Raw genomic sequence first — 14,652 nt, 5'->3', positions numbered from 1 at the left:
GCTCCCCCACTTCCCGCCTCCCCCCCCCACCTCCCTTACCTTTAAAAAGTTACAAAATGTCTGCAGTCAGTCTAAATCTCTTAAAGGGGCGGCGCTGGTGAACGAGGACTCTTGGCACCAGTCGCTGAAAAGGCTGGCCAGGGGCGTGAGTTCGCTTCACCAGCACCAAAACACTGAAAAAAAAAAAGGAAGAGAAAAAAAAGGGGGGGGGGGGGAGGCAGACAGACACACACTTTAGATAAGGACAATTAGTCACCAGCAAGACCCTGTAGAAAGAAGGGGCTCAAATCAGAGGGATTTAATTAGGGAGTTCGGTGCCTTCTCTCCACGCCATGCCCTATACCAGCTCCTGCCCCCCTGCGCTCCTAAGCCCGATGGCACTGTGGCTTGCTCTGATGCTTCATCTTTCTCTTTCCTCCCAAGCTGGAGACAGGAGAACTTTTCCTGTAGGCAAGTCTCAAGGTGTGAAGGAAAAGACCCTGATTCTTCTCGATGTGAGCACCAAGAGCCCTGTCAGGACAGTCAATGAAAACTTCCTCTCTCTACAGCTGGACCCTTCCATCATTCATGATGGCTGGCTGGATTTCTTAAGGTAAGGCAGGGGCTTCGATGTATCATACTTTTTTTTTTTTTAAACAACCCCCACCCACTCCCATCCCCCCTTACAAGGGCGGAAAGGAAAAAAAAAAAAAAAGCAGATCTCTCTCAAAGCAAAGATAGAAGGAGGCTTTTCTTCTGGATATCCTGCTCTGGGGCCGTAACTTGTGATTGAGAAAAGCAATGTTTTCTATTAAGATGCACATGTTTGCAATGCAGAAAAGCATTTCAGAAACTTATCAGTTATGACTGAAAAAATGTTGTGCTTACATATATCCACAACAATTAGCCCTCCCAGTCTGCTTTTGAAAAGAAACAAGACGAGGGGGCTAGTTGCAAACTGAAGAAACGTCTCTGGCAACAAAGACCTGAGAGGAAGGGGTGTGAGTGTCTGTGTGTGGACCCGCGCGCCTGTGTGTACACTGTGCATGGATCGCACGAAAGTGGAATTTTCCACGGAAAGATCGTTTCTCTAATTTTCTTCCACTCCCAGCTGGAGAGCAGAAACTGATTGGCGAACAAAACCCGATTTATTATTATTATTATTATTATTATTTAAACCAAGTATCTTTCGCTGTCTCCTCCAGCCCTCAGGGCTGGCAAACAGCTTCTTATATATGGAATGCCCTCCCCCCTCAATCCCTCCTTTTCAAGTCTCTTGCGGTAACTGTGCATAGTTTAGCTTTTCTTGAAAGATTAAAAAAAAAAATCCTCGCCCCAATCTTAGAGTATATAAGGGAAGTTTGAAGTAGCCCTGAGATACTTCGGAGATGTTTCTAAATTTGAATGAGTCGCAGGCAGATTAGCGAGAGGGGCTATGGACCAAAGTTTGCCCAATTGCTCTCCCAGCTCTGCCAAGTAATTTGCTTTGCATTCTCTCTCTCTCTCTCTTTTGTAAACTCTGTCCCTATTGCAACCTCGATCCATCCGCATTAGGAACGAGGAGATGTGGTGTAAAAAATAAAGCCTCCACAAAGTTGAAACTAAATGTTGGGTTAAAAAAATTCCTTCCTACACTGAGCCTCAGCTATGGATAAGCCCCAATAAAGCCCCAAGTCTGCAGCAGAGAAAGAGGGAGTGGTATTGCCCAGTCCCGCTCTTCCTTTCCTGAGGCCGTGGTCCGATGCACTTCTTTCCTGAGTAACTTCACCCAGGGGAAAATGCACCTTTTCCTCCCCGCCCCAAGGACCGGCCCTCCTACCTCTGAGGGAGAATCCACCGGACCTCCGGGGAGCTTCAGGGGACTGAGACACGTGGAGTGCTGCTTCCACGTGGAATGAAACGTCCCGGGCGGGAGGACGTTCCCAGACAGCTGCGGAGCCGTCTCGATCCTTGTCAATGTCTCCGCTGCCCGGGTGAGGGAAAACAGCGCAGGGCTGCCTGTTCTTTCTTTTAGAAAGCGTGCTCGCGTGGCCAAGGAGTATCCATGCGAATGCGTGTCTCTCTACGCAGTGCGAATGTGTGCATGGCAATAGGCGCGCGTTTCTTGAAATAAACATGACATGTTCGTGATGGACAGCATGCACTGGCTTGTCTATATATAGTTTCAGAAAAAAAATCAAAACAAAACCAACTCTACAGCCATGTTATGCTTCCCATGTTGGCTGCAGAAATGACTTTATAACGGTCGCTTTTATGGAAAGATGCCCGGAGTTTATTTGCGAGTTTTCAATGGCTGTGTGTGCATTAGGGAAAGATGCCACATAATAGCATGACGTTCTTTTCACAGCTTGCTCGCTCAGGTGCAGAAATATAATTGTGGGATTTGGAGTTCCTTCTATGCCCGCCCTAATGCCACTTTTCAGTGGCTTCTTTAGCTCAGCGAGTAACTTTTCAGCTCAGAATCTCTTCCATTTATTAACCGTGACCTCCAGAGGGGACTTCGTTGATTCTGCCGCACTTTCTAATTTTGTCCCTTTAGTCTCCAACCTCATTCTCTTTCTATGTCTCCCTGGAGTTTCCAGGTGGAGTTAGACTCCCTGGTTCTAAGTCAGGAAAGTGTTAAAAAAAATTAAATCCAGAACTGAAAACTTAGGCGTCATTTTCTCTTATTCTCTACTGCTTCTCCCTCCCTCAAATTCTCTCCTATCTACAGCCAGGATAATACCAACCGGCTGTAAAGAAATACAAGTTATTCGACTAATTATTTTGGTTGCTTACTTACTGGGGCTCCCCTGCAAACATGCATCCAAAGTTCCATTCGCCTTTAAGTGCTGCAATTGCAAAACTGGCTGCTTACGTTTCTCCAAGGAGAAAAGTTCCAAATTTCTAGGTTTAATTTACTGCACTCGTACCTATGTGAGCTTCACTCTTGTAAAAAACTCCCAAATGTTTGTAAAAAACTCCCAAAAGTTTGTTAAAAACTCCCAAATGTGGAGGATGAAGAAGGGAAATGAAGCAGAGACCTACCCCAAGGTCTCCTTTCCGTAGAGCAGACTGGGTTTCAGCAGCTGCAGAAATTGCATGTTCCCAGGGTAAAAGCATTGCATGCTTTTTTTTTCCTCCAGAAGGCAAGTAGTTCTGGGATCTGCCCCAGCAATCTCTCTGCCCCGAGGATAGCGGGGTGGATGGGGTTAAAAGGCACTGGAGGAGGAAATTCAACTTTAAAAAAATCGGGGGGCCACCTGAATTGTGGGCTTGGGAAAATGTCCAAACAGCAAGGCTGAGCTGAAAGGCAGCGAGCAGGTTTACCTGTTGCTAAAGCCTCATAGGGAGATCGGGAAGCAGAATCAGAGCGCCGGAATCCTGCAGTCGGAAGCGGGGCATTCGGAAGCCTCCACAGGAAAGCGCGCTTGGCCGCAGCAGAGAGGAGTCTTCGGGTACTTGGGCGCTGCTGCCCCTCTGGTCCGTCAGAGTAGTCGAAGTTTCTCCTTTTAACAAAAAATAAAAGACAAGCACTGCATCCCACTGGTAATTTTAGATTCCCGTTTGAAAAGGAGCCTCCGCTATACCTGGGAGTTGAGGTCACAGCCCCAAGGGAACTGGCAACGCTGGGAGCCCAGCAGCGTTAGCGCAGATAATGTTGGACGGCCCCGCTCTGTCTGGCCAAAGTCCCGACAAAGTTACGCGGGACTGACTTGCAGGAAGGAGGAAGCGAAGCAGCCGGAGCCCAGCGCCGCGTGGGGAGCAGGAGCGCGCGGAATTCCCACCCCGCGTGGTTCCCGGCCTCCGCTCCCGACGTCTTCCAATGGTACCCGGGCTGAAGGGCACAAAGCTCTCAGCTCCTGGCGTTCTAGGCTTCTTTTTTTACGCATCAGTTTTCTTATTCCTCTTCCCTGTCTCTCTTCTCTTCGCAGCTCCAAAAGGCTGGTGACCCTGGCCCGGGGACTGTCGCCTGCCTTCCTGCGTTTCGGGGGCAAGAGGACCGATTTCCTCCAGTTTCAAAACTTAAGGAACCCAGCAAAAAGCCGCGGGGGTCCTGGCCCCGATTATTATCTCAAGAACTACGAGGATGGTGAGAAACTCGATTCACCTTCATCCAGGGTGCGAGGGAGCGGGCGCTGGTGCAGCGGGAAAAGGAGGAGAAAGCCTGCTAGACAGGCCCAGGGACCTTTTTCAAAATCTTTAGAAAGCTCCTGGCCTCTTGCAAGAAAGGCCCCTTGTCTTTGGAGACTTTTGCGTGATTTTTTATGAGGCAATAAATAGCCCTTCTGATATTTCTCCCTCCGAACCGAGCACTGGCCCCCGGCTCTACTCTGGTGAAGCCTTGGAGGGAGGGGGTGTTGTCGGGCCTCCAATACCTTGGAGTAGATTCAAGGTACTTTTAAAGTGCATTGGATAATGCCGCCAGGTCATCCTTTTTGGAGAGGAACAAGGAGCAAGAAAGTTCCTCTTTAACGTGTACATCTTGCAGGACTATAAAGATCTGGTTCTAGTGTCAGATCCGGGGGGGCCTTAGAAGAAAGGAATTTAATTTTTCTTTTGATGATTTCTTTGCACTCTGTAGGCTTATCTGTAATGTCTATCTCTTCTCCAGCAGCCACTCAGTTCAGGTCTCGAGATTTCTCTTAAAACGCTTCTGGGTTTAAAAAGCTTCCTTTCTGCTAGTTAAAGAACTGAAATAGTATTATTTAACGTAGACTACATTTCTAGTAACACTACTTCACAACTTTTCATGTTAGTAGAGGGTTAGGCTAACCCATATAGACTCATCAGTTCCAAAATCTATGATCCATAAGCCAACCGCTTTGGGCTCAAGTTGATTTGGTTTGTGGGACGGAGAAGACCCCAGATGATGCTCTCTAATTGGTTGACCCTTCTGTTTAACTTTTTTAGGGCTAAAGGACAATTTTTCTCTTTAAGGAACTAAAAGGCAGGCATCCAGAGAGCTCCCCACCCCACCCCCCAGGCTGTCTTTTTTTTTTTTTTTTTTAATGCTCATTGTTTAGAAAATTCTGAGAAGGAAGTGCCTGGATTTTTCTTTTCTTTTTTTCCTTCTGGTTTTCTAATGTGTGCACTGAATAAGAGACTTTAGAAAAGATGTTTCAGTCTTTAATTACACCTAAGGGGTATCTAAATGTCCAGAGTAGGTAGAGAGAAACTTGTGTTGGTATAGGCTTAGCCTCAGAAGTCTGAATAGAATTCGTGAAGGAACCCTTTCAGTAGTTGTCAAGACTAGAAAGCATGTCTTTGGGATCATCACAATCAGAGATAATAGAGCTGGAAGGAACCTTAGAAGCCATCTGGGCCAGTCTCAGCATTTCCCAGATGAAGAGGCCAAAGAGAACTGAGTTGCCTAATTCCACACAGGTAGTAAATAGCAGAATTAAGGTTCATTAAAAAAAATAGCTTTTTATTGCTGTGCTTTGTTTTTATTCCATAAAACTGCCTCTTATTAAAAAAAGAATTAAAAAAAAAAAGAAGAGGATGAGTTCAGCAAAACTGAAGAACATATCCTCCAAGGCTGACAGTTATCTAAATTCAGTAGTCCTATTCTGTAGACTTCCATTTCTGCCAAAGAGCTGAGGGAAGGTGGGGAGGTGCCTTTTCTAATCTCTTCTTTGCGACCAAGCTTAGTCATTATCATTTCAAAATATTCAGTTTCAGTTGTTTTACTGCCATTCTTTCCAATTACATTGCTGTAGTAAAAATTGTTTATACTGATTTCTTGGTTCTTCATGTTCACTTTGCATCACTTTGTATAAGCCATCCTGTGCCTTTCTGGGTTCTTCACGGTCTATGTTCCTTTTAGCACCTTTACGTGTGGATGCCCCATTGTGTTTAGCCACTCTCCAGGCAATGGGCCATGGCTTGGTTTCTAGGAACTGGGATCCCAAGACAGGTCGACCTATCTGTCTCCAAATCATTTTTTCTTTCTACTAGATTTTGCTGTTTTTCTCCAATATGGATTCTCTGATATTGAACAAGGCTTTCAAACTGACTGAAGGCCTTCTCACATGCATTACATTTATTTTTAGCTTTAATTGTATATGGGAGGGCATTCATTCCGTCTGGTAAATGTTATATTCATGGGAGAAAAGAAGGGATTCTGCAAGAAGATTTCTCTGTCGTACACTGTACAAGGGAAAAAAATAAATTACAATATAATAACAACCCAGGGGAGATTTGACACAGCTTTATGACCCGGAGCCTATTGGTTCATGCTGTTATTGTCAGCATTGTGACGTGAGACTAGAGATGGGATGAATATTAGTGATTTTGCTGATTAAATAACTCTTTCATGTTCATTTTCCATTAAACATGCTTTCCTCATTGTTTATGGTAAGACTTGTAAAAGCCCCAGGAATCCCAGGGTGGAGTGGGGTGGGGTGAAAATGAAAAAAAAAAAAAAGACAAATATAAGTTTAGGAATTGGCTTTCTTCTGTCAAACTTCTACCCAGGATAGAATTACTGATTCATTGAGAACAATGAGATCTCTTTAAAATGAAGGATGCAATTTGCCTCCTTTGTAAAAGGAGAAAGTGGGCACCCTGGGGAGAGAGGAAATTGGCAGAAGGCCGTGGCCCATAAAACTTCATAGAATCAAAAAAATCAGAGATGGAAAAGATCTGAGAGGTCATCTTCAGTCCACCCACCTCTTCAGGGGCTAGTGTTGGCATAGCATTCCATCTGTGATCCTCTCTCTTGTTTTGTCCAGTCTGGTATTAAGTATCACCAGGAATGTGATTTTTACCACTCCTCCTGGGAAAGACAGTTCTCCTGTCCTCAAGGTTATTGCCAGAATTTTTTTCTTGAGGTTCAGTTCTCCTTTTTTCTAGCTGCCCATCAGCTACCTAATCTTTTTCTTTTCTGGATTCCTGTCCTGCCATCTGTTGTCACAGTGTCTTTTACTGGGCAGCTTTTAAAATAATGCTCTCCCCTACCTGTTTTTTATTCAAGCTACCGGATCCAATGCTTTTAAAATTTTCTTTAAAGTCAGTCCTTGCAGACACTAATCGGGTTTATTGCTCATAGCCAAACTCTTTTGTGATTTATGTCTTTCTGGTAATAAGATGCTCTGAACTGTATCAGTATTTGAGGTTCCAGAAGAGTTAAAGAGACTGCCTTATTTCTGCCCTTTGATGCATACATATCCCTAAATCATATCAATTGTTTTTGTTGCCTATGTGTTACATCACTAATTTCGAGCTAATGAGTTTTCCTCAAAGACCTTTATAAATTGGATAAATCTCTAGGGGAGCTCCATCTTATCATTTTACCATTACTATTCTTATCACCAGAGCGGTGAATCTACTGTGTGAACGGCACTGAAAAAAGTATTTGTGCATAACAGACTATAAGATTTGCAAACACACACACACACACACACACAATTCCTTTTAATGCTCACAACAATTCTTCCAGTTGAGTGGTACAAATGATGTCTCCATTTTTTAGATGAGAAAAATTGAGGCTCAGAGGGGTTAATTTTGAGCCTACTATTCCACATTCTGCTTCCTAGAAGGGCTATGTTTACTTCAAGCTCAACTAGATCACCAGGATAAATTGAAGTCAGAAGGTGTATCTATAACATGACATTTTTGTAAAGGCCAGATGATATTTAACATGTATACATTTAAAAGTTTTTCATTTTGCTCTCTTTCAGTAAAATGCCACTTCCCCTCTTTTCCTCTCCCTGTTTGAGCTGTGAGCGAGATATAATGTGAGAAAGAATTTTACAAAGGGAAAAAAGAGGTTTGGAGCATTGATTGACGAGACAATAAGAACTTAGAGAGGGTAATAACCAGGAGAAGATAGGAGGACAGAACTGCTGTAATGCAGATGAGGCCCATTATGTGTGCTATTAAATCCCCTTGATGATGGATTTATCTGGTGACTTCATTTATATTTCTGTCCCTGTTTAATTCCTTAGTATTATTTGTTTTCCATGACATACATCATTAATAAAGGCAAGTTATATGCCCTGTAGCTTCAGTTTTCCAAATAATTTATGAGTGCATTATGACACCTGCCTCACATACAACTTTAATCAACTCTCGTTATGGACATATTCCTTTTGGAAAGTTCCCTAGTTAGGCCTTTGGTGATATCACATCTTGTCCATCAGCAAGAATGTATTTAAGTGCCTATGATATGCCAGGCACAGTGCTAAGTGCTGGGGCTACAAAGAAAAGCAAAAGACAGCCAAAATTCACAAGCATCTCACAGTCTGTAAAGAGGAAGACAACATGCAAACAAGATAGAGCTAGGATGAATGGCAGAGAACCAGTTGAGGGAAAGCACTTACATTAATGGGTAAGGAAAGGCTGTTAGTAAAAGATGGAGAACCCTCTGATCTTAGAATTTGGATGTAGACTGTATGTGGGGTAGGTAGGTGGCTCAGTGGATAGAGAGCTAGCCTGGAGACAGGAGGTCTTAGGTTCAAATCTGGCCTCAGATACTTCCTGGCTGGGTGAGCCTGGGCAAGTCACTTAACCCCAGTTGCTTAACCCTTATGGCTCTTCTGCCTTGAAACCAATACTTAGTATAGATTCTAAGGCAAAAAATAAGGGTTAAAAAAAAAGTAGAACTAGGCTTTGGATATAGGTAAGATATCCCAATCTCTTCATTTTACAAATGAGGAACTGGTTTTGAAAGAAATGCAAATACAGTAAAGATGAATGTAATACAATTTAGAATTTAGAACTTTTCTTTCCTCCTAATAGCTTCTTTTGATCAACTTACCTTTCTTGTAAAATATGATGCTGTGTTTGAACTTGTGCCCAATGACAAAACCTAGGATTGATTTTTTAAAAAGTTTCCTCTATCCTTTCTGAAGAGTATCTCCTCCAGCTTATTTCTGCTTTTCTTTTTCCTAGTAAAATCTTCAGTTATAATGTAAACATTCCTTCAAATTCATTTACCTTTCCAAGTGTTATTCCTCTGCTCAAAAGCCTTCAATGACTTATTTCTACTGATTGAATAGCAATTAAGCAATCGTTTATTGAGCACCTACTGAATGTAAGGCACCACCCTAGAGGTACAAGAACAAAACCAAAACAATTCCTGTCCCCATGGAGCTTACATTCTACTGGAAGTTCAGAGTCCTCACTTTATCCTTTAAGACTTTGCACACTCTGCCAGGAGTCTATTTTTTCCATCTCATCCCCCCACTACTTCTCTCCATAAATCCTCTATTCCAGCCACACTGGTCAGCTTACTGCCCCTTGTATGAGCCTTACTCATGCTCACTTAAAATCAGAGCTAGAGCTTAGAGTAGGTTGTTTCTAGATTAGACACCTCTAGTATCTAATTACCTTGTTTTACCCAGGTGGAAACTAAAACCCAAGAGGTTAGTTAAATGACTTGTCCAAGGGCACCCAACTGATTAAGTAGCATAATTGAAAACTAAAGTTGGGCTCTTTGGTTCCAAATCCAGCACTCTTCCCCATCTATCATTTTAATTCCAAAAGGGTCCTAATCCATAGGATATTATGTTTGGAGCCAACACTTTCTAAGCAGCCTTTGTTCCCATTTTTGATTTTTGATTTTCTGCTAAAGCAGAAAATAGTCATTTTGTATTTTGTCTTTGTCTGCTGGTGACAAGCCTCAGAAAACAGAGAGAATCTCTTGCTTTGTCATTTGTCTTTTTAAAAAAATTTAACCCTTATCTTCTGTCTTAGAAGCAATACTATATTGGTTCCAGGCAGTGGGAGTTAAGTGAGCTGCCAAGTATCCGAAATCATATTTGAATCCGGGACCTCCCATCTCTAAGCCTAGCTCTCAATCCACAGAGCCACCTACCTTCCCCCTTTTGCCCTCTGTCTTGAAGCCTTTCCGGCAGGGTTGACCAGCCTGGCAGAATTTGCAGCCCATCATTGTAGACCGAGTTTACAATGTTGCTGCCACTGGCATAAGCAGTGGTCTTGTATGTAACTCTTTGATAGACTGTATTTTTGTTTCTCGTTATTTTGAACATGTCATCAATGTCCTCTAAAGTCTAAGGTGACATGGGCTCCTTCTGTGCATGAGAACCGATATCACATCTCCCTTCCATTGACCTCGTGTGGATTTTGTGTTTTCCCCACCTATCTCCATGGCCTGCTTTGGCTCTGCCTGCCAAACCCTAAGCAATCTGTCTATTTTTTGAATCTCGTGACTTTGTGCTATTTCCCCAAGTTTCAGATGCCTTTCCTCTCTTTTTAAAAAATTAACAAGCATTTATTTTTTGCCCCTCTCCCTTCCAGCCACTGAGAGAAAAAAAAATCCAAACAAACCTTTTTTAAAACAAATATGCATAGTCAAGCAAAACTGTTCCTTCCCTCTCTTTCCATGAAACATTCCTTCTTCCCCAAAGATCTAGAATCCCAATCTACGGACAGACTTTCCTGGCTAAATGTAAGTGAGGTGGTTGTTATTCTCCTCCAGATTCCTTGATTGTCAAACATTACATAATAAGATGTGTTCTGAATGCCCAAGTAAATATTTATCTATTTGTAAACTTGAACTCTTGTTATCTTGCAGCAAAAACTATATTTCACATAAATGTTCCTTGAAATTAAATCTAATTCAACAAGTCATTTCTGTGTGCCCAACTTGTATCCTGTCCTGATCAGGATCCTGGGGAGATACAAGATTTTAGAAACAATAGCTTACACATATGGGGCAGTTGGAGGCTCACAAAATACTTGCATGCTTCATCATTTTTAGTGTTACAATAAACTTGGGAAGGTTATGACTCATTATCCCCATTTTGCAGATGAAGAAACTGAGATTCAATTTCCTTTTTTTAAATTGCCTTATTTTCAGATATACATTCTTTTATTTTGACCCTCCCCATTCCCCAATCAAGAAGGCAAGAAAAACAAAGCCTATGTTAGTATATACAAACATGTATGGCCAAGCAAAACAAATTCTCATATTGGGGAAATTCCTTCTTAGGTACAGTGCCTGGCACCTTGTTGTTCAGTTGGATTTGACTCTTTGTGATGCTGTTTGGATTTTTCTTGGCAGAGATTCTGAAATGGTTTGCCATTTCCTTCTCCAGCTCATTTTACAGATGAGAAAACCGAGGCAAACAGGGTTAAATCAGGTCACCTATCTAGTAAGTGTCTGAGGTAAAATTTGAACTCAAATCTTTTTGATTTCAGGCCTGGTGCTCTATTCACTGAGTTACCTAGCTGAAACAGAGGTTAGGTAAAATGCCCATATTCATAAAACCAGTAAGTATTAGTTAGTGGTATTTGAGCCCACGTCTTATTGATTCCCCAATCCAGCACGCTTTCTCTCTTTCTTTCTGTCTGTTTTCTGTTCTTTCTTTAAACCCTCATCTTCTGTCTTTAGTATCAATTCTAAGACAGAAGTGATTAAGGTTAAGTGACTTGCCCAGGGTCAAACAGCTAGGGCATGTCTAGTGCCAGATTTGAAACTAGGTCCTCCTGACTTTAAGCCTGGCACTATATCCATTGTATTATCTAACTGTCCCCTACCCTAGTGCTCTCTAAAAGAAATCATCTATTCAGACTCCTCAAGGGGCTGGTCATCATGGTGGGGAGACAAGACCAACCCACATGAAACTATTAGGGAACAGTACTAAGACTACAGTAATAAAGTGCTAAAATGGCTATAAATCAAATACCTAAAATATGTGGAGCAGATGTTAATTGGAGGGAGGGAAGAGATTCGCATTGGCCCGAACCATCAGGGAAGACTTCATGAGGGAAGGGGAGCCCAAGCTGCGCCTTGAAGGGCATTCGGATTTGGACTGGGTAGAGGGTTAGAGGAAGAGCATCCCAGGGTTGGAGGAATGGTACTAGCCAGGCCCAAGCAGCACAATTGAGGCATGTTTTAGGGATGACTGAGCAGACAGTGTTGGATCGATAGTGATACTGGGCTGTGGCGGGTATTGAAACTCAGATAATACGGTCAAAATAGCACTAAAAATCACTAGCATTTATATGTCTGCTTTACAGAAATTATCTCATTTGATCCTCACAACCACCCTGGGACATGGCAACTATTATTATCCTAACTTTAGAGAAGGGCAAACAGGCTGAGAAAGCTTCAGTGGCTTCTGCACATTGATAGAACATAGATGTGCTCTTAGAAGACAAACGTATCTAGATGAAGCCACATTTGGGCTTAGACCCTGGATTATAGGGTAGAATCATCATGCCATGTTGCTATTATCTGTACCTAGAACTTTTCCATAACTTCATGACTCCAGTGAGGAACCTGCAAGCCTGTACCCTCACTAGTGGACCCTTTCTTCTAAGATGATGTGGGAAGAGAACACTCACTAAATACTGGATTAGCCTATGACCCAAGTGGCTGATGTAGTCCTTGAGCCAAGGATGGTAGAACCTGGTATGGTATAGAGCAGTGGTTCCCAAACTTTTTTGGCCTACTGCTCCCTTTCCAGAAAAAAATATTACTTAGTGCCCCTGGAAATTAATTTTTTTTAAATTTTAATAGCAATTAATAGGAAAGATAAATGCATCTATGGCCATCACCACCTTCATGGATCGCTGCAGCACCACCAGGGGGCGGTGGTGCCCACTTTGGGAATCACTGGTATAGAGGAAAGAACCCTGGCTCTGTAGTCTAAAGATCTGAGTCTGAATCCTGGTCCTACTACTTAGTATCTGGGTGATTTTTTTTTTAAAGACTGAGTCTCAGGGGCATTGGGGTGGCGCAGTGGGTAGAGAGTCAGACTTAGAGAGAGGAGGTTCCAAGTTCAAAATTGTGAGATCACTTATCCCTATTGTCTAGCCCTTACTATCCTTCTGCTGTGGAACCAATATACAGTATTTATTCTAAGATGAAAAGTAAGAGTTTTAAAGAAAAAAGACTGAGCCTCCATTTCCTAGCTGTGTGACCCTGGGCAAGTCATCCAGTCAACCCCAAATGACTAGCTCTGGCCACTTTTCTGTCTTAGAATTGACATGAAGACAGAAGATAACAGTTGAAAAAGGAAGGAAAAAATAAAGATTGAGCCTCCCTCACTCACTCAGCCTTGAAGAACAAGGACTACTTACTGTCCCAATCCTTTCCTACAGATCTGACATAGGATCTTTCACCTGCTCGCTTTCTGACCTGGACCAGTTGTCCCCCTTAGACTACCTTAGACCACCTGGTGGCCCCTAGTCCCACCGGATTGCTACCAGACTTAATGTTTACCCCTGATCAGTTTAGCCTACTGTTGCTTAGAACTCCCAAACTTTAGAGAACCTCCAGCCTCAGCCTTTGCTCCAGTAGCTGGGATTATGGGAGTGTGCCACTCCCCCGGCTCTGCCTCTGTGTGATGTTGGACAGATCACCTCACCTCTGGAGTTTCTCTGAAATGAGTGTCATGGATTAGATCAGGGATTCTTAACCCGGGATCTGTGACCCTTTTGCTTTAAATATTTTGATAAATGCATTTTCTTATAATTCATTTTCTTTGTCATCCTATGTATTTTATTTTTGCATTTAAAAACATTATTCTGAGAAAGGAGTTCATAGGTCTCACTAGACCGCCTGCCAAAAGGGACCGTGACACACAAACGAGGTTCAAGAGCTTCCAGGCTAGATGTTCTCCAAGGACCTTTTCCATACTATTAGTTCTTTAGAACCCTTAACAAAGCCTATTGGGGATGAGGGGAGAGGACTTGGAAAGGATGTGACTTTGGCAGCCTGATTAATTAAATAGTGGCATCCTAGACTGGAGCAAAAGGTAGGGTTTGTAAAGGAAGCTTAGCAATACAGTAATTAAGGACCTAAACAGAGCTGGGTAATTCAGTGGGTTAGAGACCTGCAGTGAGTAAAATAGGAGTTCAGATCTGGTCTCAGTTACACTCATTAGTGGTATGACCATGGGCAAGTCACTTGGCCTCCATTTCCTCATCTGTAAAATGGGGATAGTAATAGCACTTACTTCCCCAGGGTTGTTGTGAGGATCAAATGAGATAATATTTGTAAAGTGCTCTGTAAATCTTAAAGCACTAGAGCCAGGAGGCTGTGATGATGATGCCATTACTATTCTTTTTTTTTTTTTTAAACCTTAGTTTCTGTCTTAGTAATAACTCTAAGACAGAAAGGTAAGGGCTAGGCAAATGAAGTAAAGTGACTTGCTCAGGGTCACACAGGTAGGAGGTGGTGCCGTGACTGATTCTATTTTTTATTTATTTTAATTCTAACGAAAACAATTTTTTTTATTCTGTTTTACGTTCTATTTTTTGGGGAGACTCTTCAAGTAAGATAGCCCTGTCAGTGATGGGAACAACCTAGTGTCCACACTTCAGCCTGTATATAATCAGAATGATTTAATCTTTCAGTTATGTCTAGTCAAATCAATATCTGTAGCCCTAACTTGAACCAGGCATCTAACTTTGTAATTGTCATCTGGCTTCTTTAGGGGTAGGAGCACTTCATTTTTGTCTTTGCTTATTGCAGCCCCTAGCACAGTATTAAGCACATAGTAGGAACTTATTAAATCTTTGCAGATTGAGCATATTACCAAATTTTAGTTTAACATGAAAAATTACAGAAGATGCTCAATTTGTTTCATTTTTATTTATAGAATTTATTTCTAGGCATTTCAACCCCTCTGTCCCCTCCCCACAACATAAAAGGAATCATCCTGCAGAGAGATAAGTATATATAGATTAAGTCTTTTACATTTCTATTTTTCAGTT

General features: G+C 42.3%; 1 protein-coding gene across 3 annotated transcripts in view; it reads left to right on the top strand.

The window, feature by feature from the left end:
* Positions 1-101: 101 nt before the first annotated feature.
* Positions 102-14,652, top strand: part of HPSE2 (heparanase 2 (inactive)) — a 695,104-nt gene continuing 680,553 nt past the window's right edge. For all 3 annotated transcript variants that reach the window (XM_044665757.1, XM_044665756.1, XM_044665755.1), the window contains exons 1-2: positions 102-592; positions 3,894-4,051. In XM_044665757.1, the coding sequence (XP_044521692.1) occupies positions 333-592; positions 3,894-4,051 (418 nt within the window). In that variant the 5' untranslated portion in view covers positions 102-332. The remainder of the gene's footprint in view (positions 593-3,893; positions 4,052-14,652) is intronic.

Source organism: Gracilinanus agilis, chromosome 2 (genome assembly GCF_016433145.1).
Source record: "Gracilinanus agilis isolate LMUSP501 chromosome 2, AgileGrace, whole genome shotgun sequence".
Classification (NCBI taxonomy): domain Eukaryota; kingdom Metazoa; phylum Chordata; class Mammalia; order Didelphimorphia; family Didelphidae; genus Gracilinanus; species Gracilinanus agilis.
The sequence above is the reverse complement of the archived record's forward strand: the minus strand, read 5'-3'. Positions and strand labels throughout refer to the sequence as shown.